General features: G+C 40.5%; 17 protein-coding genes across 17 annotated transcripts, besides 1 other annotated feature; 6 read left to right on the top strand and 11 right to left on the bottom strand.

Annotated features, from left to right (window-relative positions):
• Nucleotides 1-324: 324 nt before the first annotated feature.
• Nucleotides 325-957, top strand: MSO1 (Mso1p; the record flags this gene model as incomplete). The annotated part of the gene is made up of 1 exon (NM_001183226.3): nt 325-957. One exon carries the CDS (start codon nt 325-327, stop codon nt 955-957), a length of 633 nt encoding a protein of 210 aa, NP_014447.3.
• Nucleotides 958-1,168: 211 nt separating this feature from the next.
• Nucleotides 1,169-2,350, bottom strand: YNR048W (putative aminophospholipid translocase regulatory protein; the record flags this gene model as incomplete). The annotated part of the gene is made up of 1 exon (NM_001183225.3): nt 1,169-2,350. One exon carries the CDS (start codon nt 2,348-2,350, stop codon nt 1,169-1,171), a length of 1,182 nt encoding a protein of 393 aa, NP_014446.3.
• Nucleotides 2,351-2,775: 425 nt separating this feature from the next.
• Nucleotides 2,776-5,457, bottom strand: FPK1 (serine/threonine protein kinase FPK1; the record flags this gene model as incomplete). The annotated part of the gene is made up of 1 exon (NM_001183224.1): nt 2,776-5,457. One exon carries the CDS (start codon nt 5,455-5,457, stop codon nt 2,776-2,778), a length of 2,682 nt encoding a protein of 893 aa, NP_014445.1.
• A 327-nt stretch (nt 5,458-5,784) lies between these two features.
• On the bottom strand, nt 5,785-6,192 carry TRM112 (RNA methylation protein TRM112; the record flags this gene model as incomplete). The annotated part of the gene is made up of 1 exon (NM_001183223.1): nt 5,785-6,192. The coding sequence occupies one exon, from the start codon at nt 6,190-6,192 to the stop codon at nt 5,785-5,787; it is 408 nt and encodes a 135-aa protein (NP_014444.1).
• A 179-nt stretch (nt 6,193-6,371) lies between these two features.
• On the bottom strand, nt 6,372-7,841 carry PET494 (Pet494p; the record flags this gene model as incomplete). The annotated part of the gene is made up of 1 exon (NM_001183222.3): nt 6,372-7,841. The coding sequence occupies one exon, from the start codon at nt 7,839-7,841 to the stop codon at nt 6,372-6,374; it is 1,470 nt and encodes a 489-aa protein (NP_014443.3).
• A 262-nt stretch (nt 7,842-8,103) lies between these two features.
• Nucleotides 8,104-10,281, bottom strand: AGA1 (Aga1p; the record flags this gene model as incomplete). The annotated part of the gene is made up of 1 exon (NM_001183221.1): nt 8,104-10,281. The coding sequence occupies one exon, from the start codon at nt 10,279-10,281 to the stop codon at nt 8,104-8,106; it is 2,178 nt and encodes a 725-aa protein (NP_014442.1).
• Nucleotides 10,282-10,894: 613 nt separating this feature from the next.
• On the bottom strand, nt 10,895-12,085 carry MVD1 (diphosphomevalonate decarboxylase MVD1; the record flags this gene model as incomplete). Its single annotated transcript, NM_001183220.1, has 1 exon — nt 10,895-12,085. One exon carries the CDS (start codon nt 12,083-12,085, stop codon nt 10,895-10,897), a length of 1,191 nt encoding a protein of 396 aa, NP_014441.1.
• A 235-nt stretch (nt 12,086-12,320) lies between these two features.
• On the top strand, nt 12,321-13,439 carry COQ2 (4-hydroxybenzoate octaprenyltransferase; the record flags this gene model as incomplete). The annotated part of the gene is made up of 1 exon (NM_001183218.3): nt 12,321-13,439. The coding sequence occupies one exon, from the start codon at nt 12,321-12,323 to the stop codon at nt 13,437-13,439; it is 1,119 nt and encodes a 372-aa protein (NP_014439.3).
• Nucleotides 13,440-13,519: 80 nt separating this feature from the next.
• MRX15 (Mrx15p) lies at nt 13,520-14,290 on the bottom strand (the record flags this gene model as incomplete). Its single annotated transcript, NM_001183217.3, has 1 exon — nt 13,520-14,290. The coding sequence occupies one exon, from the start codon at nt 14,288-14,290 to the stop codon at nt 13,520-13,522; it is 771 nt and encodes a 256-aa protein (NP_014438.3).
• Nucleotides 14,291-14,548: 258 nt separating this feature from the next.
• On the top strand, nt 14,549-16,366 carry ZRG17 (Zn(2+) transporter ZRG17; the record flags this gene model as incomplete). Its single annotated transcript, NM_001183216.1, has 1 exon — nt 14,549-16,366. The coding sequence occupies one exon, from the start codon at nt 14,549-14,551 to the stop codon at nt 16,364-16,366; it is 1,818 nt and encodes a 605-aa protein (NP_014437.1).
• Nucleotides 16,367-16,495: 129 nt separating this feature from the next.
• DBP6 (putative ATP-dependent RNA helicase DBP6) lies at nt 16,496-18,385 on the bottom strand (the record flags this gene model as incomplete). The annotated part of the gene is made up of 1 exon (NM_001183215.1): nt 16,496-18,385. The coding sequence occupies one exon, from the start codon at nt 18,383-18,385 to the stop codon at nt 16,496-16,498; it is 1,890 nt and encodes a 629-aa protein (NP_014436.1).
• A 267-nt stretch (nt 18,386-18,652) lies between these two features.
• On the top strand, nt 18,653-18,928 carry RSM19 (mitochondrial 37S ribosomal protein RSM19; the record flags this gene model as incomplete). The annotated part of the gene is made up of 1 exon (NM_001183214.3): nt 18,653-18,928. One exon carries the CDS (start codon nt 18,653-18,655, stop codon nt 18,926-18,928), a length of 276 nt encoding a protein of 91 aa, NP_014435.3.
• A 229-nt stretch (nt 18,929-19,157) lies between these two features.
• MRPS12 (putative mitochondrial 37S ribosomal protein MRPS12) lies at nt 19,158-19,619 on the top strand (the record flags this gene model as incomplete). Its single annotated transcript, NM_001183213.1, has 1 exon — nt 19,158-19,619. The coding sequence occupies one exon, from the start codon at nt 19,158-19,160 to the stop codon at nt 19,617-19,619; it is 462 nt and encodes a 153-aa protein (NP_014434.1).
• A 313-nt stretch (nt 19,620-19,932) lies between these two features.
• On the top strand, nt 19,933-20,961 carry ARC35 (Arc35p; the record flags this gene model as incomplete). Its single annotated transcript, NM_001183212.1, has 1 exon — nt 19,933-20,961. The coding sequence occupies one exon, from the start codon at nt 19,933-19,935 to the stop codon at nt 20,959-20,961; it is 1,029 nt and encodes a 342-aa protein (NP_014433.1).
• Nucleotides 20,962-21,122: 161 nt separating this feature from the next.
• On the bottom strand, nt 21,123-21,419 carry EGO4 (Ego4p; the record flags this gene model as incomplete). The annotated part of the gene is made up of 1 exon (NM_001184446.3): nt 21,123-21,419. The coding sequence occupies one exon, from the start codon at nt 21,417-21,419 to the stop codon at nt 21,123-21,125; it is 297 nt and encodes a 98-aa protein (NP_061494.3).
• An 830-nt stretch (nt 21,420-22,249) lies between these two features.
• Nucleotides 22,250-22,494: an origin of replication (ARS1427; Autonomously Replicating Sequence).
• A 199-nt stretch (nt 22,495-22,693) lies between these two features.
• Nucleotides 22,694-23,659, bottom strand: SOL1 (Sol1p; the record flags this gene model as incomplete). The annotated part of the gene is made up of 1 exon (NM_001183211.3): nt 22,694-23,659. The coding sequence occupies one exon, from the start codon at nt 23,657-23,659 to the stop codon at nt 22,694-22,696; it is 966 nt and encodes a 321-aa protein (NP_014432.3).
• Nucleotides 23,660-23,981: 322 nt separating this feature from the next.
• On the bottom strand, nt 23,982-26,345 carry ABZ1 (4-amino-4-deoxychorismate synthase; the record flags this gene model as incomplete). Its single annotated transcript, NM_001183210.1, has 1 exon — nt 23,982-26,345. The coding sequence occupies one exon, from the start codon at nt 26,343-26,345 to the stop codon at nt 23,982-23,984; it is 2,364 nt and encodes a 787-aa protein (NP_014431.1).
• Between the last annotated feature and the right edge of the window lie 144 nt (nt 26,346-26,489).

Raw genomic sequence — 26,489 nt, 5'->3', positions numbered from 1 at the left:
TATTACTTATACTTTCATAAGGAAACGTAAAAAAAAAAAAACCGGAAAGAGGGACAAAATGGACTAGAACGTAATTGAGAGTGTAGTTCCTGAAGCTTGAACCGCTAGTAAGTCGTCTACCTTTAGTCTAAAAAGTATTGGCTATTGCATTTTATAGTCTTGCTTCTGATCAGAACGTATTAAATGAGCTCGTAAAGACTCTTAGGAGTTTTTCACTTTTAGAGATTAATACTATTAGGAAAGGTGCAAAAAAATAAAACGCCAACTAACTATTAGACGCTAGGCCCTAATACCAACTACCAGTATAACTAAGATTTCACGCATATGATGAGTCAAGTATCGCATTCCCAAGAAGGATCCGGGCGATTTTGGAACAAGTTTAAGTCGTCAACCAAATCGTTATCTACATCGTTGGCACATTTATCCATTAAAGCAGAAAAAGATGGTGATACTGTAAATACTACATTGGTCCATAAAGGGCTTGTGAAATTCTATGAAAATCAGCATCCTTTCCAGGGGTTCCCAGGATGGTTGGGGGAGAAGGAAGATTTACCGAACGAACGTAAAATATTAGATACTCAAGTGAAGCATGATATGAAGAAGCAAAACTCGCGTCATTTCTCGCCATCCTTTTCTAACAGAAGGAAGGCTTCTTCAGAAGATCCTATGGGTACACCTTCTTCAAACGGGAACACACCGGAGTACACGCCTGCGAGTAAATCGTTTCAAGATATATACAATAATCATACAAGCTCCTCTAGCGCGACACCGAGAAGAGCTTCATCACGGCCGACTAGACCTTCAGCAGGCCAAGAATTCAGGGCAAGTCTCGGTCGAAGTAAAACGTCGAACAGTTTCAACACCTCCAGCACGCCAACGCCGCCACCAGACGCAAGTAGTGGAGTAATGGCAATGAAGGACAGACTAAAGAGACGCAATAACGATTATGGATTTTAAATAGCACTATACCTTGCTGAAATAAAGCGAAAAGAACATTTAATGAATATATAGGTATCGTATATGTACTGAATAAAGTGTTTGATACAGAATGCAAGGAGATAATATAGTATGGTATATAACCTCGTCCTTATTTTGAATATACATGAAATTACAACGCTTCCCTAGAGACCGAATCAAACGCAGGGATTTTATAGTAAATGATAATCAATCATAAAATTTCTCTCAATGGAATACTAACGACACTACTCTCATCGAATGGGGTATCGCTGTTCTCAAAATTTAGGTAGCTATGATCATGCATAGGTCTTGGTTTGAAGATGACTTTTATCAGGAATAGTATGGCGAAAAGAGTTGCAATCCCGGCAACAATCAAATAAACAATCCCTAATGCCTCGTTTCCAGCACCGATAATACTGTTTGTGGTTAATACAAAAGATTTTGTTCCATAGAAAGATCTTACTGGGTAGTTGAGTTCTATATCAGCAATGTAAATACCCTTACCTAACCCATTGGTCTCATTTTTCATTGCTAGCTTATAGAAGTTGGGCAATGCAGCAGTTCTCATCCATATTTTGAACTGTTCCCAGTTTTGTAGGTCTGGAATGTTATCGTCAGTGTAGCCATTGGGAAATAACTTGGCCCAATTTGGGGGCGGTACGATATCGGATGCATTGTATTCGGTCTTTCCATATCTGTGGCTGTCGGTGTCCCACGCAATACCTTTTGTGGTAAGCAAATAATCTGCAGTATCGTTTACACCAGTAAGTGTTGTGCCGAATGTATCATTGAACATCGAATTTGCTATCAATCCACAGGGGAATATGGTCTTATTTTCTACCGTCCTTAAAGGGTCACAGTTTGGATCCAGATCATTTCCGATCAATGCTTTTCCTTTTAATTGGTCTAGGTCAAGAGATTGCACATATTCTCTATAGTTTTGATTGAAATTTGTTAGGCGGTAATAAACATAAGTAGATTTCTTGATATGATTTGGAACTTCGAACTGTATTCGACAAGTTTGATTGCCTAATTCAGGATCCGTAAGTACCATCCATTGAGGTTGGACTGCGACTTTCTTACTGAAGTGGTAGTCCACGTACTCGGAGGGAATCGTTTCAAAATGCTTCGCCGGTGCCAATGCATCACATTCTGTGTAGTTTACCACTAGTCTTTGGACACTTATCGTGCTGACCACCAGCCCTATACCAATGGGTGCGAAGACGCATGCCATCAAAATAAGCAACGGCAGTACGCTCTGTGGCGACAAGATGGGCTGCCAGGCTTTGAGGCGCTGTTGTCTAAACGATGTGTTTGCCGGTTTCCTGGATTTTTGAGCATTTTGCTTACTAGACAACTGTTTTTTCTCTTTCCACCTTAATATCAGTCCCATATTGCACAAAAAAATCTAAGTTCCAGCACTTTATTCTAGATGTTAACTATTGATTAGATATCTATTTGCTTTTAACTTGTATATTGCGCCATCCTTCTATCGTTTCTTCAACTATCGCGTGAAAAATAGTACGCAAGCAAATCGAAAAAACTACATAGAGTTCATTGAAAAGAAAGGCAATGCTTCATCTGATGTTTACACAGAATGCTAGAAATTGAAACACCGATATATGATTTATTTAAGTTACACACTACTGACTAACTGACAGAGGAAAGAAAATAAAGAAAAAAAAATAGGTAGATAAGGATTTTGAAAAGAAATAGAGTTCGTTAAATGTATGATGAATAAATGAGGGAAAAAATAAGAGTGAAAAAAAAATCAATAAAAAAAAAAAAAATACCGACACTTATACGTCAAAGCCCCCTTTATCTCTTAAAAAAGGTTCGATGACTATTACTCCTCGATCTGTTGGAGTTTGGAGTGTATGCAATTTTCCCATAAGAATTGGTATTACCATAAATCATTGAATTGTTATCCTGTTCCATCAAACTCATTGAATTGAAGTCATGGAATGGATCATCTTCAGAGACTTCATCGTCGTATTCAACTCGTTCTTCAAACATATTTTTCTCTTGCTCATCGAGATGTTTATGGCTGTCTTGACTAGTCTGTCTCTTCTTATTAGATGATAATTTAGCAAAATCATATCCATCCTCAGATAACACTGGTATCAGAGGCGGTTCTTGATTTCTCAGCAAAGACCATTGGACTTTCTTGAAAAAGGGGTGTTTCTTCACGTCGGCAGCGCCCATTTTGCAACCCAGTCTTTTAGATTCATTTTTTGTCAGTAATTTTTTGATCAAATCCTTACAAGTTCTGGAGATTTCATTGTTATTGGGAAAACTGACCTCATTTTTCAAAATATTCGTAAAAGTTTCATTTGTGTTATCGCCTTTGAATGGAGTGAAACCAAATAACATTTCATAGATCAAAATCCCTAGCGTCCACCAATCGACCGCAGCGGTGTGGCCATTACCTCTTATGACTTCAGGGGCAATATATTCTTCAGTTCCGACAAAGGAATTGGTTCTAAACCCATCTGAGCATATTTTGGTATCAACAAGGGTTGATTGAGCGGAACCCTTGACAACAGGAACCTTGGAATCTTTAGCCTGAATAGACAAGTCGAAGTCAGAAAGCATGATATGGCCTGATTGATGCAGCAAAATATTCTCTGGTTTTAAATCTCTATAGATAAAACCCAACAGATGTAAATATTCTAGTGCTGCTGTCACTTCACTGGCATAAAACCTGGCATCGTCTTCACATATACATTTGGTTTTCCTTGTTTGTAAAGCTCTGAAAAACTCCCCGCCCATACAGTATTCCATACAGAGATACAAATAGTCTTCAGATTGGAACGAATGGTATAGTGTGACGATGAAGGGATGATTGCTGGTGGCAAGAATCTCTTGTTCTGTCAGAACACGTTTGATTTTATTTCTTTTTATCATTTCGTCTTTACTCAAGACTTTCAAAGCATACACTCTATTCGTCTTTTTCTCTCTTACTAAGAAAACTTTACCTACATCACCTTGGCCCAGCAATCTTATTTTCTCAAAAGACTGTGGTCCCACCATGATATCTTGAAATTTATTGCTGAAAGATTTAGTTCTCAAACGTCGGGACCTCCTAGGTTCTGGAAAATCAGAAATCTTTGGAGAGGGTTCTTGAGGGAAAAATGAGTTTGGAGGAGGCACTGATTGGCCTGGGATTTTGTCGTTTATATTACTGGACCCTGATGTTTTCCTTGCTGAAGAAGATGTCGGCGATGTGGCAGATGCGAGTTGCAACCCGTTTGGTTCTGAAGCTGCTCTTCTTAAAGGTATTTTTATCCTTGGATGGGTAGCTTTACCATTTTGTTTGGTAGGTGAAAGATTTCTCGTTTTATTGTCGGTTGTCGTTTGTTGTTCTTCCTTTTCATCATGTTTATCATTGTTGTTATCTTCCTCGTACTCATTGTCAAATCCGACAATGATTGAAGGGAACGTTTGAGTAATCGTGGGGCTCTTGGAACTACCTCTACTGGGTGAGCCATTCAGCGTATCTTTGAGCGATAAATCTTTCGGAATATCGTGAAAGAAGAAATCCTCGTTATTGAATTCTTGCACTTCTTCATTTTCCTTAATCTCGTTTAGTGATAAATTACTTAAATTTTTGGTGTTTGTCAAAGAATTTGTCTTCGAGGTGGGGGTGGACAAAAAGTGAATGCCGCTGCCATTTGCATATGGTTGGAATCCTTCATCGAGGTCGTGAGAAGACATGGCATGAGTTGGTAGACCTTGGTATGCAAAATATGGGTTACTACTGCGTACCGTACCTGCCCTTTCTCTGAATGGATTGTTGGAAGAAAACCCCTGAGATCCTGAATGGTGACGATAATTATTTGGTCTGATAGCAGAGGTGCTACTAGAGTTATTCGAGTTCTGACTGGGCATTATCGGAGTAGACGGTGATCTTCTCCTACCCGTCCCAGTCCTGGCAACAGTAGGACTGAAAGAGGATGATGAAAGCATTATTGGAGACCCGCAATTCGAGTGTTCACGCTCATGTTCATGTTGATCTATATGTACCATCTTTGGTGTTTGAAGAACATCCGTTTCCGGGATCGTGGGAGAAAGTGGTGGAGATGCCGGAGAAGCATTGGCAACAGAAGTCATTGGTTTAACGTATCTTAACTTAGATGAAGATGACGCCGAGTCACCTTCAAGACTGCTTTGGCTGCTGTTATGGGCACTGGCATTTTTGCTGCTATTGCCGGATTGGAACATACTTTTCAATTTAGAAAATCGTGAAGACTGGCCCTCTGAGCCACTATTATTGTGATCTGATTCTCTCGAGTTCTCTGGATCCGAATACAGATTCACGCTAGACACACTCATGTTGTTCGATGAACTCGCATTCCTTTTCCATGACCGCGTAAGCAACTTCGAAAAGGATATACTTCTAGTCCTTTCTGATCCAGTAGTAGGCCGTTGAAGGGAATCGTGTTCGTGTTCTTGCTCGTGGTCGCGCTCTTGTTCATGTTCGTGATGGTGTCCAGCCATATTCTCTTGCTGTTTTCCAAATGATACTACCTTCAAGGCCCCTGAACCTTCAAACCGGCGACTTTGCTGCCTTATATGCCGGTGAGTCCTTAAAACAGGAGAGTATCTCGTTCTTTAAAGCTCTTAGAATCTGTATCTCCAAATCACGCGCGACGGGAAGGCTCAAATAGAAACTGTGGTGGGTTAGATCTCAGTCTTTGTTTTCCTTTTAGGTTGTTTATGCTACATGTTTGATGCCATACGTATATGAGGCTACTACTACATATATAGCTGTGTATATAGTTGTCTTTTCGTCTTGCGTGCCCACACACAGAGATCTCGCTTGATTTATACCAGGTGTGGAGGTAACAGCAAGTTTGGAATGCCGTTCTTGATGTAATAGATATGTCCGCAGTTCCTACACTTCATTTCACCTTCGGCAATGGACGTCTGTAGCAGTAAAGTATGCAAGTCATTAAGGATGGCCATGTCGTCATCGGTGAGCTCCTGGATCGAAGATGGGAAGGATGGTTTGGTAGGAGGTAAGGCGTTGTTTCCCAATTCGGCAGCAACCGTGAGCACTGCAGGCCAGTCTACGCGGTCGACTATGTTCAGAAGGAATTCTGGATTGAACTCGATAGATTCATCCTGTACCAATTGGCATTTGCTGCCGTCGTACTGTAGGGGGAAGTTGTCGTTGCTGGTGTCACAGGCTTTAACGGAGCACTTTAGGAAGTTGGTGGTTAAGAACTTCATGTTGACTAGGCTAGTAATATGATGTGTAGAGCCGAAGAGATCATAGGATGCTACAGTAGCTTCATTGCTGGTGAAGTAGTTTTGCTTTTAAAGCTCATCGATGAAAATTTTACCCAAAAAGATACAGTTTCGTATGAGATGATGAGTGTGATTTGGGAGGTACATATTTACATGTTTTATTAAGAAGAGTCCGCCTGGATATCAGAAATGCGTTTCAGCAGCGCAACCACGTCCCTATTTTTGCTTAGAATTTGATAACAGGTTCTCTTCTCTGCCTGCGAAATGGTACCAAGTATTTGAGAGCGGTCTTCATCTCTCGGCAGTAGGATTCTGACGGTTGGCCCTGCGTGTTTCTTCTTGTTGCGTTGTAGGAAACAATTTAGTTTGAGGATGCTGATTAGTTTGAATATATTGTCATTATAGTCGTATTTGCAGCCTGTTTCTTGCAAGTTGATATATCCCTTGAGTAGTCGTGTGTATGTTTCCAGAGATATGCTCGGTACTGGCTTGTTGACAGATGGAGAATTTACATTAGGGAAAAAAAGTTGAGTACGTTCGTTGTAGGGATTCATTACAATTGAAGAGTATTTCTGGAATATCCTGTTATCCTGCATGGAGTCATTAATTAATATATCGTAAAAATCTTCTTCGGTTCTGTTGTCGTAGATATTATGGGGGAAAAGGAAGGAATGGTCGTACAGCCAAAGACCCAACAGTTTTTTTACCTCGTTAGATCGCACCTTTCCATAGAATTGCTTAAACTCACCCAAGGTCTTCAAACTGTTGTCGTGAAGTTCTGTGCAGATGAATTTCAATATCGTTGGGTATTTAGACCAGTTCGGCAGTTGAAAATTCTGCACTTTCTCAGGTGATGTCACTATCTTATCGAAATTTTTATTCCACAGGTCGTAGAACACGTCTATCCTTCGATGAGTACCTTGTACCTCTTTTCCCTTAGTCAAAAGCTCGACTTCACGCCGCCATTCCTCGCTGTTGTTATTTTGAGTCATGGTCGTGGGTTGAATAACATCTCGATACAGCATATAAGCATATAGCATGTGGAATATAGATGCCTTCGCACGCTGCGAGTCATAATCAGTGACATTTTCCCTCTTATTCAAAATCAAATCTCCTAAAGTATACTGTTTTATAGGGGTGTCTAACTTTGCGTTCTGCTCCTCGACTAAGGGATCTTCCCGGACATGTGCTACATCAGGTTGCTCCCATTTAATATCATCTTCTTCACCCCTCAATTCAATATCTCGTGGCAAGCTGAGGGCCGTAGTCTCGAGCTCTTCTCTCTGTTTCGCCAGGCTCACCTGTGCCGCCATCATCTGCTCTTCGAATGCTCTTTCACTGCTGATAGTAACCAGCGTATTATACGTAACAATGCCCATAAATGCGACAATATTAGTTGTGACAAACATCAAATTACCAGGCGCATTGAAGTATCTCCACAGTGTACGCAGATATGGGAATGTATCACCATTACAGCTCAGGAGAAGTCCGTTTGTCCTTGTGAAGTTTGTCACTGGTTTCTTCCTACTTCGAGAAAAATGCATATTCGTCTTAGAGTTTACGGAATAAAAACGCTTCCATAAAAGTCGCCATACTGTGCTAATACTCCTCTTCCCCTTTTTCAAATGCATCGTGTGTTTCCACGCCTGCTCGGGTGCCTTTGCTGTCTCCAAGCTACTGTTGTTATCCGTTTGTTTTATACTTTCCTTATTTTGTAATTTACTATTGGATGTATCTCCCCGCGTGAAGTCACTAGAACGGTTTAAAATAAAACTTTAATAAATTTATAAGCGTCAGCAAATACATATCAATAGAGAGCGTTTTCATTACATTGTTGTATTTTTATTCGATTGATTGTATATGTTTATATAAATGAATTAAATTGTTCTGATATTAACTGAAAATTACATTGCAAGCAACTGCCATGATGGCGAAGACCAACTTTCCTAATGGCAAACGCGTTTGCGATCCACTGCCCATATATTGGCTAATTGTTACCATTGATGAAGTTTGGTATTGTATGGAGATTGAAGTAGTGGAAACTTCTGTAGTGGTAACAGATGTTTGTAGAGAAGAGGGAGCAGATGATGATGAGAGGAAAATAGAAGATACCGTCGGAGTCAATGATGAAGATTCAATAGTCGATTCCACAGAGGTAGATGGTGTAGAGATAGATGTTGCGGAAAGTGATGATGTAGAGGCAGATATTGTAGCAATAGCTGTGGAAGAAGTGGGTTGTAAAATCTCTGATGTTGAAGAAATTTGAAGTGTGGTAACTGGTGACTGTTCGACACTTAGTGATGATACAGAACTGAATAGCAAAATAGTACTGTCAGAGGATAATGTAGCAGACAAGGAGGAGGATGAAAGGACCGATGTCGATAATAAGTGTGATGATTGTTCTTGAGATTCTGAGTCAATGCTTGATGTACTCGTGGCTTCACTTACACTAGTCGAAATGGTTGAGGTACCTGAAGATGTTACATGATACTTACCGGTAGCGTGCTTATTGAAATCTTCATCCGAAGTTGTCATTGAACTTACCCAACTCTTTGTGGATGTGGTCTGCTGTGTTACAGAACTTGATGAAGCTGTTTGCACGGAAGAATACGAGTGTGACGTTTCAGCACATGTGGAGCATGCATATGAGGATTCAACCGTTGAGGTGCTTACAGAAGTTGCGACGTTTTTAGTGGACATTTTTATAGAAGATGTAATCAAACTTGTTGTCTGCGAGGGCATGCAAGACTCGTGAGTGCAGACTGTAGCGTCTGTTGTAACCGTTTCATGCATACTGGTTAATGTGCTAGTCTCAGATTCAGAGCTATAAGGACACCATGTCGTATACATTGTAGTGACTCCACTAACAGTGGTGAAATATGTAGACATGGAAAATGATGGGATAGTAGTAGAAATTGAGGATTTGGTGATATATTCAGACGAACTTTGTGAACTAACAGTTGTTTCAACAGTTGAAGAAGTCATAGAAGGAGTTGCAACATTTGACGAAGTCGAAGGGACGGAGTAAACAGGTGTGGATGGGCTGTATAATGACACAGACGTTGATGAAGATGCTATAGAGGAGCCAAGGGATGAAGTTGAATCAGTAAAAGTAGAGCTAATAGATGTTGAACTTGGAGAAGTGGAAGCCAAAGTTGGAGATGAAGAAGTCAAACTTGGGGATGTAGATGTTGAATATGAAGAAGTGGAAGTGGAGCTTGCAGAAGTAGATTTAGAACTTGGAGATGTAGATGTTGAACTTGATGAGGTAGATGTAGAGCTTGGAGATGTAGATGTCGAACTTGATGAGGTAGATGTAGAACTTTGGGATGTAGATGTAGAACTTGAAGATGTGGATGTCAAACTTGAAGATGTGGATGTCGAACTTGGAGATGTAGATGTCGAACTTGATGAGGTAGATGTCGAACTTGATGAGGTAGATGTCGAACTTGATGAGGTAGATGTAGAGCTTGGAGATGTAGATGTAGAGCTTGGAGATGTAGATGTCGAACTTAGGGAGGTAGTAGTTGGATTGGACGATGTTGTACTCGAAAGTGTAGAGGTGACAGGTGAGATTATAGAGGCACTTGATGGTTCAATGGCGCTGGATGATACCACGGTTGTAGTTCCTACTTCGGATAATGAGCTGATAGCGGTTGTGTGACAAGTAGGGCAAATATATGAAGTGAACTTGGAAGTCACAGATAAGGTGGTGGTTGGCAACGTCGATGACGAAGGACATGCCTCATGGGAGCAGACTTCTGTAGATAATGTCAAAGTACTAAATCTGGATAGGGTAGTAGCGTACGATATTGAAGGACTTATTTCGGCAGCAGATGAAGTGGATACCGTCAATGGACACCAAGTCGTATACAATGTCGTAGTGCCAGCTTGAACGATAGTGGATGTGGAGACTAGCGCGGGTGAAACTGTAGTTGTAACAACCCCATTTGCATCGTTTGTCTTGGTTATCGTCACTAGAATCGTTTCTGGATCAGATGCCAAGGCAATATTAGTTAATCCCAACAATATTGTGAACAGGTAGGTAAAATGAGCGAAAGATAATGTCATCTGAAATTTTTTGGTTTTTTTAGCTTTTATTGTTAATGCTCGCCGTTTTTCAAAGATGAACGTAAATACTGGAAAAGTTCACGATAATTATTGATGATAGATCATTATTCTGCGCTTATATACGTTTTAATTGCTTGCTGGGAACTGCTTATTTGCGATAGTCGCTTGTTTTAAGTCATTACTATGTTTTAATATTGTTTCAGAAAATTATGTTACAGCCGCGTTTTGACTTGAAACGTGCAATATCCAAAAAGAGACTTTACAATTGAAAGCTAACCTAAAATTTGAGAAGATATGTGACAGGTACCCTAAATGTAGATTGGGTGGCTGCTGAGATCTTTAAGTATGAAACGGGTGGACGTACTTGTGCTAAGTGGTGCTGTTAGACAGCTACGAATAAGGAAATTCCGAAGCATGTAGGGAGGTCATGATATGAAAAAGCAAAAGAGTAGGCATCAAAAAGTTTCTCATTCAAGTGGTAACTGCTGTTAAAATTAAGATATTTATAAATTGAAGCTTGGTCGTTCCGACCAATACCGTAGGGAAACGTAAATTAGCTATTGTAAAAAAAGGAAAAGAAAAGAAAAGAAAAATGTTACATATCGAATTGATCTTATTCCTTTGGTAGACCAGTCTTTGCGTCAATCAAAGATTCGTTTGTTTCTTGTGGGCCTGAACCGACTTGAGTTAAAATCACTCTGGCAACATCCTTTTGCAACTCAAGATCCAATTCACGTGCAGTAAAGTTAGATGATTCAAATTGATGGTTGAAAGCCTCAAGCTGCTCAGTAGTAAATTTCTTGTCCCATCCAGGAACAGAGCCAAACAATTTATAGATAAATGCAAAGAGTTTCGACTCATTTTCAGCTAAGTAGTACAACACAGCATTTGGACCTGCATCAAACGTGTATGCAACGATTGTTTCTCCGTAAAACTGATTAATGGTGTGGCACCAACTGATGATACGCTTGGAAGTGTCATTCATGTAGAATATTGGAGGGAAAGAGTCCAAACATGTGGCATGGAAAGAGTTGGAATCCATCATTGTTTCCTTTGCAAAGGTGGCGAAATCTTTTTCAACAATGGCTTTACGCATGACTTCAAATCTCTTTGGTACGACATGTTCAATTCTTTCTTTAAATAGTTCGGAGGTTGCCACGGTCAATTGCATACCCTGAGTGGAACTCACATCCTTTTTAATATCGCTGACAACTAGGACACAAGCTTTCATCTGAGGCCAGTCAGAGCTGTCTGCGATTTGTACTGCCATGGAATCATGACCATCTTCAGCTTTTCCCATTTCCCAGGCCACGTATCCGCCAAACAACGATCTACAAGCTGAACCAGACCCCTTTCTTGCTATTCTAGATATTTCTGAAGTTGACTGTGGTAATTGGTATAACTTAGCAATTGCAGAGACCAATGCAGCAAAGCCAGCAGCGGAGGAAGCTAAACCAGCTGCTGTAGGAAAGTTATTTTCGGAGACAATGTGGAGTTTCCATTGAGATAATGTGGGCAATGAGGCGTCCTTCGATTCCATTTCCTTTCTTAATTGGCGTAGGTCGCGCAGACAATTTTGAGTTCTTTCATTGTCGATGCTGTGTGGTTCTCCATTTAACCACAAAGTGTCGCGTTCAAACTCAGGTGCAGTAGCCGCAGAGGTCAACGTTCTGAGGTCATCTTGCGATAAAGTCACTGATATGGACGAATTGGTGGGCAGATTCAACTTCGTGTCCCTTTTCCCCCAATACTTAAGGGTTGCGATGTTGACGGGTGCGGTAACGGATGCTGTGTAAACGGTCATTGTGCTGGTGCTCACTGTCTGGGAATTTTCAATCTTGCATCACCATTACCAGCACGATGGATGCTCTTTATATATCAATCTTCGAGAAAAGGCTAAACGAGCCATTTCGGCGATTTCGGCATCGTGGAAAAGTTTCACAAGAATCAGGCCAAAATTAAAAGTAAGGTTATCAGAAGGGCGGAGTATACTATAGATTACAGTAGAAATAACTGTCGTAGAATAACAGTGTCAACTAATGTTTATTTGGCAGAGAAAGAGTATTTTACTAGGGAGGTCCATTCTGGGCAGCGGCCGAGTTACCGTTGCTGGAATCATTGGAAGCAGCAGAAAGAGATATACGTCTTCTTCCTCCTCCTCCTCCTCCCCTTCCTCGAAAGAATCAGCACCTGTGTTTACGTCGAAAGAGTTGGAAGTTGCAAGAAAGGAAAGATTGGATGGACTGGGACCGTTCGTGTCTCGGCTGCCTAAGAAATGGATACCGTATGCGGAGCTGATGAGGCTAGAGAAACCCGTGGGCACGTGGCTGTTATATTTGCCCTGCAGTTGGTCTATACTTATGGGAGCCATGATGCAAGGTGCTACATTGAGCGCAACAGCTGGTATGTTGGGTATTTTCGGTGTAGGTGCATTGGTAATGAGAGGTGCTGGCTGCACCATCAACGATTTTTTGGATAGAAAGTTGGATCAAAGAGTTATCAGGTCCGTCGAGAGGCCTATCGCCTCTGGTAGAGTGAGCCCCCGTCGGGCGTTAGTATTCTTGGGGGCTCAAACTCTTGTTGGAATGGGCGTTCTATCTTTGCTTCCTGCGCAGTGTTGGTGGCTAGGCCTTGCATCGTTACCTATTGTGTTCACATACCCTTTGTTTAAGCGGTTTACGTACTATCCTCAAGCTGCATTAAGTGCATGTTTCAATTGGGGAGCGTTACTTGGGTTTCCTGCCATGGGTGTAATGAGCTGGCCTACAATGATACCTTTGTACCTGAGCAGTTACTTGTGGTGTATGACTTACGATACTATATACGCACACCAGGATAAAAAGTTTGACATCAAGGCTGGAATCAAGTCTACCGCTTTGGCTTGGGGTCCACGCACAAAGTCTATCATGAAGGCCATGTCCGCGTCTCAAATCGCACTGTTAGCTGTCGCCGGCTTGAACAGTGGGTTGTTATGGGGGCCTGGGTTCATTGGTGGACTAGGAGTCTTCGCTTATAGACTCTTCAGCATGATAAAGAAAGTGGATCTTGACAATCCTAAAAACTGCTGGAAGTATTTTAATGCAAATATCAACACCGGACTTTACTTTACGTACGCCTTGGCAGTCGACTACATCTTGAGACTGTTTGGATTCTTGTAGATATAGCGTGCATATACAAGTGTTTAATTGTTCTTTTATTCGATTATTATTTACATGCATTCTTACGTAGATGTCCGTACCTATTTGGGCTTCACGATATTCTTGATGGATGATCTAGAATTCCCCGAGTGAAATAGGGTCTTGGCAGACGTATGTGAAAGGATCTGAGTTAATATTGACCTGTTCAATAGCTTATTTTCTGCCACACTGTTGAAAAAGCAGTCCAAGATCCTGGCGTCATTCTTCACAACGCTACCAGATCTCGAGAAAATGTAAAATTTATTGAAAAATGAGGGTGCTTTTTCATCCACTGTGAAGAAAACAAAGGTGGCCTTATCCTCCATACCTTGAGAACCTACTCCTGTGAAGATCTTGGTGGCCTTATTTTTAGACAGTTCATTGATCTCCCTCGTGATAGAAACTGGTCTTCCTAACAAGTAAGTGCGTCGAGTCAATTGACACCGTGGCACCGTACTATTCTTGAGCGGTGGCAGATATTTCATTTCTGTGACTAGTCTTGACGTTACGTGTTTCGTGGCAGCAGCGAGGATCACAGGCAAAACCCCTAAAGCCACAGGCCCAAAAGTTTTGCACTTGAACCACGGGCTGTGTTTTTCTTCCTCAGTAGCGTTTCCGTACACTTCTCGAGCAGTTCTCCACGACATATCAGTGTATGCAGCGCCATATGTGAGAAACACTACAGCTAGAGCAGTTGAAGCCCATCGTATCGACCGTGGTACCTTATACTGGAACACAGGCTTTTTTCCTCCGTTACGTCCGACTTCTTCGATTAGCTGCGCTAGTGTGAAGCTGCTTCCTTTGAACTGATTCTTGGCAGCCATGTTTGTCATACCCTAGTCCACATAAGATAACTAAATGCACCTTCTTATGTTATAATGTAGCTAAAATGAGAGATGATGATCTTTATTGTTCTCGAATTTCAGCGCGGGTAACGCAACCTCAAAAAGTTTTCCACAAGTGTCCTATTGCGTAATATCAAGAATATTCATTACTGAAAATGATGAACCTTGAAGGTATTTTTGTTACTAAGAGAGAAAAAGTGAATATTTAGTGACTTGTGAGCGAGATTATAGAATAGGGAAAGAGCTATGGAGACGCCGCAAATGAACGCTATACAAGAGGAGGACAATTTGTCTCCGGAAGTTGCTTTCCAGACTCCTAAATTGAATGATTCCGATGCTTCATCGTTTTCTTTGTCCAATATGAACGCTGTCGGGAATGTAGACGGTATACCATCCCAAAACAGGACATTTTTTGCATCACCTAGGCCCAGTTCCCTATTTTATTCTGCCAAGGAAGGTAACAATTCCAGTTCTAGTATCATCTACAATCCTTCGTTCACTTTTGGTGAAAACGCTTCTAGTAATGCTAATATCAATGAAGCTGCTTTGATGAAGGGAAAAGGCAACGAAGGACGAAGGCAATCACTCAAATATATACCAGCACCAAAGCTGGTGCCGCCTCCTCCCAGAACAAGATCACCGGTAAGAGGCATTTCCCCCGATGCTGGCAGCAGTAAGAGGTCTTCTATGACCTTGGATTCTCCCTTTAATTTTACGACATCAACGCTGCAACCGCATCAACAGACACCACCCTCTTCAGCTGCATCAAGGACCTCATTTCGTAAGGGGCATCGTTATAAGCATTCCTCTGTATCCATGAATTTTTTTCAAGAGCCTGAGGTGAAAATTCCTTTGAACATTGCCAAATCTCTTCCCATTCCAGATTTCAATGATTTGCTGTCAAATTTGCCATGGCCAAAGGCTTATATTCAGTTATCTATTGCCGCTCTACAAATCTTTGCATGTCTGATTACTTTCCAAGTCGGACACCTGTACTCATGGAGTAATTTTATTACACTATCGCATTTTATTACTTACGATATCATCGGTTCGCTGGTAATCATATTTGTGGAAAATTTGTCTCAGTTCCAGGTATGGTTTACAGGCACTATCACATTTCCATTCGGGTTAAATAGAATAGACGTTCTACTAAGTTTTGCGCTTGCCGTTTCGTTATGCTTTGTTGGGCTGGACCTTTTATTCCATATAATTGAAGAATTCATAGTCCTCTTTGTAGAATCTGGTAGTTCTTTGACGAATAACCATGATCACGATGAAATTAATGAGCAAATTCCTCATTCCCACATTGCCAATGCCAATGATTCACAAAACGAGAATATTACCTTATGGTATAGCATACTAATGATCAATTTAGTGTTATCGACGTTATCACTTTATAAGACGTTTTATGCTAACAAATACAGTAATTTAAAGACGAAGAACCCGATTATTACCATCACTTATACAGCATACCTATTCATTTATCCCCTACTATTGGATCTGTTATCGAGTATATCCGATTACCTTGCTACTTTGGTTATTTCGAGTTTAATTCTATGGCATGGGCTGACTATAGCACGGTGGACCTCGACAGTGTTACTAATGGGATTTTCCACCACATCTTTATCCAATTCAGCGTTATTCAATAATAATGACAGCACTGATACGACCGCCCATACTCAACAAGTCGAGTCTAAAGCTGCTAAAGAAAAACCATCTGTACGACCAAGATCAATGAGCTCACTACCTATAGCAACAAAGAATACAAAGATACGGAAAACTGGGTTTTTGAATTCTGCAGGTTTCACTGAAAATCCAACAACCATTAAGAACATGATCAAGGACCAAATCGAGAGATTAAGTGAGTTTAAATCCAGATACATCCTAAATTACGATGATATAGTAATAAGCAAAGTGAATTTTACGCTTTATGTGGTACTGATCAAGATAACAATGAAAGGAGGCTCCGACGATGACGAATTGATGTTAAGGTTAGCCATTGACAAGTGCATTCAAACGAGCATTCCAACGTGTGAAACTACAATAGACATAGACCGAATATAATTTTACAGTTACATACCCATCAATACATACATATTAATATTACTATACTCAGGAGTTATTAGAATGAGACTAAAAAAAAAAATGTTTGAATGTTATAAATGAATGGATGCGAAGGTGGAAAGTGAGAAATTAAGCTTGTGCGGTGTTATTGTGATAGTTTTTCAAACTTTCTAGAGACGAAGTATATAGTTCAGAATCAGATTCCAATAGGGTAAAATCGAGTTCTAATGGCTGGACAGATTTACCGTCTCTATCTAGATCTTTGTTTAAGTCATCGAAAAACGTTCTTTCACCTCTACCTACTAGTAAGTTATAAGCGGAACCAAGTTCGTTAGCTCTTGCTGTTCTACCAACACGATGGACATATTGTTGAGAAGACATTGGTGGGTCATAGTTTATTACTTGAGTGATATCGTTAATATCAATACCACGGGACATGATATCGGTAGTAATTAAGATGGTAATGCCTGCGCTTTCCGAGTGATGCGAGAAGTTCGCAACAATTTTTTTATTTTCTGCTTTGGAGTTGTTTGAATTGACAGAATTAATACTCACCGCCAAATTTTGAAGGTTTTTCAATACGCTGGATTGTGAGCGAGATTCACAGATAAGTTGTAGTAACTTGCTTAATCTGATAGACGATTCATTTGATTTAACGAAAATCAAAATCTTTGCAGCAATGGGGGAATGTGCCATAAATTGGCATATTGAATACAACAATATCAATGGCTTGTAAACACTTTTCGCCGTGGGAATGTTGATGTTAAATTCATTCAATTTGTTAGGTAGCTGGTACAATTTATCGGTTTGCTTCAGGAACAACTTTGGTTTGTAAAGGTTCAAGCCGTTTAACTTTTCTGTGTTGGTAGTCAATGTCGCACTGAAGATCATTTTGATCACGTTCCCTGGAAGTGTATCTAATTTATCCGTTTTCAAATGGGACATTAGTTTTGGACACCAGCCCTGGAAGGACTGGTTCAAAAGACGATCAGCCTCATCGATAATCAAAAACTTTAGGTTTTTCAAATTTATCGATTTCATATTTAGATGATCTACTAATCTACCAGGTGTAGTGATTAAGATATCTGGTTCCAAATTTGATAATTTTTTGTGTTCGTCCTTCAAAGAATTTTCTAATTTGGCAATGCTCACAATAAGCGACGTCCCTTGAGTTAGCTTTGTCAACGTAGTATAAACTTGGTTTATCAATAGTTTTGTGGGGACGATGATTATACAACGCAGTCTGTTAATTTGTCTCTTGAAGAGGGTTTGAACAATAGGAATGGAGTAAGCCAAAGTTTTACCTGAACCGGTAGCAGCATTTACAAGAATATCACCGATTCTTCTGGTGAAGTTTCTCTTAGATACGTTCAACGTGAAGTTCAATACCGGTAATATGGAGTCTAGGATGATCGATTGGATGGGAAAAGTGTTTGTAGAGAAATTCTTGCAAATATTCTGCAGTAGTTTTGCTTCTAATTCATTTGCGTAATCCGAGAACGGTTTGATCAAGGAATTATCATAATATATCTTCTCAGTATTTAACCAACCCGTAGATTTGAACTGTAATGAATTTGTATTCAAATTCATTGGGTTTTTGACGAATTCAGGTTGAGGAATCTGTTTTAGTTGGTGAGTTGAGGCCGCCTCGTCTTCAATACCTTCGTCTTCCTTACTCTCAGCAATATCAGATGCACCTAGCCTTTCTTGCAATGATACTGTTTGCTTGAATCTCGATAGCACTGTGCTGTGAGTACTTGGCTTACTCTCTTCCTCTTCCACTTCACTCGAATCCTCTTCACTAGCCCCATAATCTACTTGCATACGGTCTTCGTCTTCCTCTGAACTAGAGTTGGAACTCTCATCAGAATCTTGGTGAGAGCCATATTCTTCATTATCAGATTCAGTAGCCTGCCTCTTTAAAGGCACAATGGCCGGGGGAGTAGTTCCGACGATTCCTTCTGGTGCGCTAGCTGCAGGAGCAGTCAATTGGCTAGGGTCAAATCTCGATGCAAACATTGTCACTACCGGTCACCAATGGTAAAGGTGTCCAGTTTCGAGCACATCTCATCGCCAGTTATGCTTTCTATATAATACAAATCTGCAATAATTTTTCAAATTTTAAGCATCACCCGGCATTAGCGTTTGGATCACTATTCACGGTTATGGCTGAGCAAGAAATGGCAATTGGAAGCGCCTAGTAAGAATCTAACCATGACTTAAAACGGTGAGGTTCATTGCAAGAGCAGTACAGCATCGGCAGAAGTAGTGTCCACCAAAAATAAAATGCAACCGGCAGCTAGACTTTTATCGCGGTCCGTATGGAAGGGCCCCAACATCGTGCCATTACCCATAAGGGAGGCCATGACTAAGGGCACTCCAATAAGAACAAACGCAAGGGCCGCCACCATCCTTCCTCAGTTCGTGGGACTGAAATTTCAAATACACAATGGTAAGGAGTACGTACCTATTGAAATATCAGAAGATATGGTGGGCCACAAACTGGGCGAGTTCGCACCTACCAGGAAGCGTTTCAGCTATACTCAAACCAAGAACAAATGAGGGATCTAGTGTATATAGATTTCTAGATGATATATCATGTAAATAAGATCAAGCCAGACTCGGGCTGTATATATATATATATATAGCATAATAAACAGTAATAGTGCTTTTAAAAGCATTTCAGTCTTACCCGAGCGACAAAACGATTTGGGGAGAAAAAACGCATATAACCAGGGAAAAGACGGAGAACTTACAGGTACACCAGAATTGAAGCAGGCCAACAAGAGCCATGTTGTCGAGGTTTATGTCCAACACATGGTGTACGCCCTTGAGACAGGCGCAGAGATTGTTTTCCTCCACTACGACAATGCAAGCGACATTGAATCAGATTAAAAGAGGCTCCGGGCCTCCAAGACGCAAGAAGATAAGTACAGCTCCACAACTGGATCAGTGTCCCCAGCGGAAGGGTGTCGTATTACGTGTAATGGTTTTAAAGCCCAAGAAGCCGAATTCTGCGCAGAGAAAGGCGTGCAGGGTCCGTTTGACTAACGGGAACGTGGTATCTGCATATATACCGGGTGAGGGCCACGATGCTCAAGAGCATTCGATTGTATATGTCAGAGGTGGGCGTTGTCAGGACTTGCCTGGTGTGAAGTACCATGTTATCAGAGGTGCTGGTGACCTGAGTGGTGTGGTAAACAGGATTTCTTCGAGGTCGAAATATGGAGCCAAGAAGCCAAGTAAATCGTGATGCGCAGTACGCTCTAAGTTTTCTTTGGCCTCTCGACTACTTTTCTCTAATATTCCCACTCCATACAACCTTTTGTAAATAGCAATGACCATACATATATATATATATATATATATATATGTATTCTCAGTATACGCAATCAATGCTTTGGTATATTTGGTGTATTTGGCATACTTACTCGTATAAAGCGATCTGAATTTTCAGACGCTTGTATTGACAAGAAATACTATAAGCATAGGGGCTAACTAGCGTTCAAAGGAACTAGTGTAGATACAAGACTAGCAATCTTCTTGCCTCAAAACGGTAATCCGCAATGCTACACTTACAACCACAAAACCTTCTCATCCAAAAGACACTGAATGAAGCGATAGAGGCACTTCGCAAGGGTTCGCCGTTGACCATGGACAGAATTGTTTCCGATTTCGACTATACCACCTACCACATTTCAAACACAGCAGAAGATAAGTCCATTCTGTTGTTGAGTGTTAAGACCAAAGCTTGGGTAAGTGTCTCTGAGTGCCAATTGGACGGTTCTTTGACGTTACTGAAGTTTCTGGCCGACCACTACTCCTCTTTGGGTGGGGTGACTATCCCAAGTGAAGTGGAGCCCGGCTATGACTACACTCTTCAGATTACGTTGGCCGAATTGGTTCAAGAATCGATTTTACAACTGTCTGTTTTGAAGACCATTATATTGAGTTTTCCCTTCGAATTGGCCATTTCGAAGTTTATTGAACTAAGCCAGCAGCAACCGGCACCTGTCGAAGCAGAAATTACTGGCGGTGAGGTTGCTGCCAATGGAGACAACACTTTGTTCACAATCAAGTATCGTGACGAGGAGAACATCTTCATCAAACCTTCCAATGACAGAGTTACCATAATCTTCGAGACTATTTTTCAAGACGAAACAGATAAAATTTTTGGCAAGGTCTTTTTACAAGAATTCGTGGATGCACGTAAGAGAAACCGTCAAATCCAATCCGCTCCACAAGTTTTATACTCACATGAACCACCATTGGAGTTGAAGAGACTATATCAACCACCTAAAGTTGCAGAGCAAAGTAGAAGATTTATCACGTTTGTTCTTTTCCCACGTCATTTCCAGACAAAAGAGTTGCAATTCCATTCAATTTGCCAGTTAACATTGTTTAGAAACTACTTCCATTATCACATAAAGTGCTCTAAAGCCTACATGCACTCCAGAATGAGATTCAGAGTGGACTCGTTCATCAAAGTCTTAAATAGAGCCAAGGTGGACGAAGATGATGAAAATGATGAATTGAGTGCAGAAGGCAGACAACAGGCAAGAAGAACCTTCACCGGTAGAAAGATTGTCTACTAGAAAGATTAAATAAGTACGTAAGAATCCGTAAAAAGGGTTATAACTAAAAAAAAAAAAAGAAACATTTCAAAAATAATTAAGTCATTATATGATTATACATAAAAAAAGGTGAGATACAATAAAACTACTGTCACCGCTATTAACACTAATTCTGTTCTGAGCTAATTGGTTATTCCTACAGGAGGAACAACGCCCTCTCTGTTCTTGTTCTTTGGAGTGAAGTACACAATAAAATGGCCAGCTTTCTTGAAGGCATGACCTATATATTGAGCATCTTCGTAGACGGAGTAGCCCAGCCTACCTAACTCGGCATTTGATTTCCTGATTATTTCTGCGATTGGTGACTTTTCGATGACTTTTGCGACACCTGATGTATCCAGTAAATTGTAATTTTCATCGAATGTTAGCGAACCCACTGCTCTTGGCAATACTTCGGTGATTGGAATACTTGACTTCATGATATTATGATTATTTGTTGTTTTGCTTTTTTTTTTTTTTGGTTTGATATAGTATAAGGAAAACCTTTGTTTGGTTATATTACGCAAGATGAGATACAAGATCTATAAAATATTTTTCTCTATAATAGAACAATGTGTCTCTTATTTATACCCCTATGATAGCTTTACATTCCCTTCGAGCCGACCTCCTTCTCTGGTTCGTCCATGTAAAGAAGATGTCCAAAATGAAGGAGTCGACATAGTGTTGGCGGGATTATAAAAAATACCTTACTGTATGTAAGCAATTTTTGCTTGACATAGATTCAGGATACACAGCTAACTAGTAGGGGGTGTCCAAACTGTATCAACAAGGGGTTAACAGCCTGGCTATTAGTCTTTTCATCTTAATCTCGAGGCTTCCGGGGAAAGGGGCAGCCAAGCAAAGCGGAAAGAATCTGGGGAATAAACAGCAAACAATGCCGAAATGAATGAATCAGCGACATAAAGTCACTCAAGGGGAAAATGACAGTCTTGTCAACAAGAACAAAAACTTTTGTGTTGAGGGACGATGTGGTGTGATACGCAAAATATAAAAAATGGGAGAAGTAGATTACTATTTTGGGAAAGTGTAACAACCGCATGGCTCAGTGTATTTTGTCATTATTGCCGTATGTTATCTAGCAAGATGAGAAGCTGTTCCTGGAATCCTACTAAAACTTGCTTTTTTGCAACCGCTCTACCCTTTTACATTTTCTACACGTAGAGTTAAGGTTTTTATATCCGTTGTATACCTACCACTGCTATGTATGTTGAATCATGTTTGTGTGGATAGTCTACACACAAAGCTTGATAATGCCATACGAATAAGGTGGTCTTGCAAACTGATTCTTCGTAAACTCTGTAATTAACATTTTGTTTCAATCTCTCACTTCGCTTAAGACCAAATAATCTCCTTGAAAGAAAAGAAAACTTAAAAGCATGCTTTTCTCTTAGCGGAAGCCATAGGTCCAAAAGGGAAATATCCACTGTGGTTGTTATTATTTTTTTCTAAAGGGTTATTGTATATATTATATATGTTGTATGTTATATATGCACACTACGTCACTAAGATGACTTGTTTTATATAAAGTTACTTCTCGAGAAAATTCAAAAACATAGGGTGATTTATTGCGATTACTAAAGGGAAGGGTGGGGATAGAAAGAGCTAAAAAAAGAAAATGGTTAAGGTTAAATCATAGTATTGTCATTAGTTGTCATTATCATCAGAAAGAAAAAGAACCCAAAAAATTAAACACCTACTCAGTCAAATTCTCATCATCATAAAACTTGTACTTCTTCTTAATTACAAAGACATCTTTCAAAGCATCGTCGTCTACAAACCATGAAACACGACCGGCGGCGCCCTCATTGACAATACTACTAGGCAATCCCTTTTCAGGCCTTTCCATTATTGTCTTGATTACAGGCGCCTTTGTGGCGCCCTCTACAACAAAGGTGACTCTATGAGAGTGACAAATCACTGGGATGGTCAGTGAAATCCTATTCGAAGGTCCGCTGGGTGCATTTTCTACAGGTATGACCCATGCCAGATTTTCACGTAGATTCTCTTGAAAATTGGGGAATAACGAGGCTATGTGACCGTCAGGAGCGCAGCCAAGCAGAAACAGATCAAACATCGGTAGTTTCACAGAATCTCTACCGGCAAATCCTTTAATTAGAATTTTCTCATAGTTATCTGCACACTCTTGAGGGTCGTTAATCAATGACTCATCAATGTGATAAATTTTCGGAGTTCCGTACTTCTCCGTATCTATTAAATCGAATATTTTTCTCTTAGCAAGACCGTAATTGCTTTCACTGGAGCTAAAGGGCACTAGTCTTTCATCAGCAAAGTAAATGTCCCATTTACCCCATTGAACGTCGTCTCTTTTCAACAATCCTTCGTGCAACACTTGGATTAACGAACCACCGGACAACGCAATCTTGAAGCGCCTTTCTTTCTCCTTTTTCAATTTCTTAGTGGCGCCGTCTTCACTACCACCACGGCTGGAGGCATTACTCCTTACAGAATTTACTCTCTCCATCGTTTTGGATTCTGTGTTACCATTTCCGTTAAGGCTCGTTCCGGACATCTGTGTGGACCTTGAGACTTTGCCCTTCTTAAGGGCAGAGTTTTGTGCGTGAATAACATGATCGGCAACTGCCTCAGCTACTCCTGCAAATTCATGGAATGCAAACACTTTAGGTACGGTTGTTGTCATCTTGCAAAAAATTATTCCAGTTAAAATCTATTTTCTCGGGCCTCTTTTATGTACTAAAATGTTATAATATCTATTATCTTATGGTTTGAAAGAATTCTGCTCCGTCAAGCATACATTATAACCTATTGATAAGTAAATTGGAAGGAAAGTCTTCCCTAAATGACCATGCTTTAACTTTTTTCCAATATCCTTTTCCAGGGTTTTCCACGGCACAAAACGTCATTTTCCTAAAGCGAAAAAAAAAAAAAATTCTGCATCGTACAAGAATAGTATATTATTCTAAAGAAAATGTTTGCATACATATCTAATAATATACAAATATCTACATGAAAATTTGTAAGTTGCTCTCCAACTTGTTGTACATTTCCTCTAGTTCGCCATCTAGTGTGCTTAAGACTGTTATGGCCCCCCCTGCACCGAGTTGCCAGCTGGTTCCGCCGTTGTAGGAATACATACATCTAATGTTAACAGACCAATCTCCGTTGGAATTCACAGACCAATATCCCGTGACACCGCTGTAAACACCACGTGCTCCACCATTGACATGTTTGTTTAGCTTGCTTTCTATCTTGTCCTGCAATAATTGCACAGTAATCTTCTTGGGGGCTCCCGTCATAGATCCCGGAGGAAGCGAGTGTTTAAGGACATCAATGCCTGAATATCTCGTCTTCTTACTGGCAGAGGTCAATCCATGTGCCTTTACGACGCTAACGAGTTGGTAAACGGTGGCATATTCTTGCACGGACATGAACTCCTCCACCCGAACGTCAGGAACCAACTCGTAAAGGTCATTTCTGATTAAGTCCAAAATCATTAAGTTCTCACCAAATTCTTTTGGTGTCTTCAGGATTCGTGTGGCTTTTGCCAAGTTCATTTGCGGTCCTTTTTTCACAGTTCCCTTGATGGGACGTAGCTCGCATGTGTCTGCATCCCACTTCAAAAACCTTTCTGGAGAAGTACTTAAGAAGCACAAAACTGGAGGCGTTTCATCTTGGCGGGGAATAATGTCTTTAAACTCAAAAAAACTTGAAAATGGAGCCGGGTTTCTTTGTACCAAGGTCTGGAAAATCCTCCAGGGTTCTATCACCGCAGATGGTACAACTTTGGTTTGCGTTGTGAGACACATTTCATAAGAATCACCCTTATGCATATAATCCTGACATTTCTTAAACGCCTTAGCGTAGTCAAGTTTATCGGGCATAGTTATAATGAAGTCTATCTCCTCTGGAAGATACTTGGGCCAGGACAGGGATTGCTTAATATTCTTCTTTCTAACAAAACTGTCCCTTAATGATTGTTCTAATGCCACTGGAAATGTATTATCCAGAGAAATACAATAAAGCTTCCCTTGCTTGTGATTAATGACTATACTATTGTTGATAAAAACTAGTTTGGCGTCGGGAACAAGGGAATTCTCATCATCATTGCAACGGCCGCATGCAATGTACTGACCTATTTCATAACCTAAAATGCCAACAAGACCTCCAATAAAAGGTATTTCTCTGTGGTTATCGATTATTTTATTCTCCATAAATTTACCCAAAGTGATCCAAAATTGGGATTTATCTTCATGTATTACCTCAAGGGAGCCAGGCAAATCCGAATCTTGACCATCTAGACACTTTTTCAACAAGGTGTAACTAATTTCACTATCTTGCCAATAATGAACTGTAGTCTTTTTCATAGCTCCATAATGAGTGAATACCTGGGATGCGGAGTTTGGTAAAGCAATGATAGACCATTCACCCGTATTTTCACTAATCACAGAAGATGACATGACAAATTTTTCTTCTCGTATGATGTTGCAAATTTCAAATGTCAATTTCGGGTCTTCAGAGACCTCGAACTGCTTAACGTAAGTTGTGTCCTCGCCCTTCGGATATTTCTCTTTTACCTTGTATATGGGGTCTCTATCAATAGTCCTATCCAATCGAGATAGGATATCGGAAAACTCTCCATTAAGTTTCTTCTTTTCCCACCTTCCTGTCTTCACGTTATTTATGAAACTCAACTTGAGAAAGTTACTGACTAACAGCCCCCCCAATTCTGAACAACATGACTCCGGGTGGTACTGTACGCCAAACCATGGCTTATTTTTCGTTTGAGCACTCATCAAAAGAATACCGTTCTCATCTTCGGTTGTGCATAAGGGCAAAAGGGTGTCAATGCCTTCGGCATTGACATGCAATGAATGGTACCTCGTAGATTTGAACGTATCGGGATAACCAGAAAAAAGGCCACAAGCTCTGGCTGCATCGTTTAAATGCATTTCATACACTTGCCCATGCTTGATAGTATTTAGCTCACTGACATCAGCACCTTGAGCCAAGCACATTGCTTGGAACCCAAGACATATACCCAATATTGGAACTTCATCTAACTTTCCATTGGCATTCTCGAAAAGCTCAGATATTATACCCATATCTTGTGCACCATTGTTGGGATTCCCAGGTCCTGGGCCAACAACGATAGCATCAAAAAGCGGCAAAAGTGGCAATAGCTGATCCATAGATTGGAACGTATCACTATGTACCGTCGTCACGTGCACGGCGTTGACTCCCGGTGAGATATCAGTTTGTTGTTCAATTAGTCTCACTACATTGTAGGTGAATGAATCATAAGAGTCTATGAACAGGACATGAAGCTGTTGCTGTTGTTGCTTTGTGTCAATTGTATCGGACAGCATTCCTTTATCCCCCTTGTGAAATCTCGAAAGGTCATCGTGTAAAAGTTCTACGGGAGACTTGCTTGTTTTTATATATTCGCGGTTTTGGCTGAGAGAGATGAGGAGGGAGAGGAAAAGATTGAGAAAGAGGAGCGGTGGCAAAGC

The sequence above is a fragment of the Saccharomyces cerevisiae genome, chromosome XIV (assembly GCF_000146045.2).
Source record: "Saccharomyces cerevisiae S288C chromosome XIV, complete sequence".
Lineage (NCBI taxonomy): Eukaryota > Fungi > Ascomycota > Saccharomycetes > Saccharomycetales > Saccharomycetaceae > Saccharomyces > Saccharomyces cerevisiae.
Note: the sequence above shows the minus strand (reverse complement) of the source record. Positions and strands in the feature narration are given on the sequence as shown.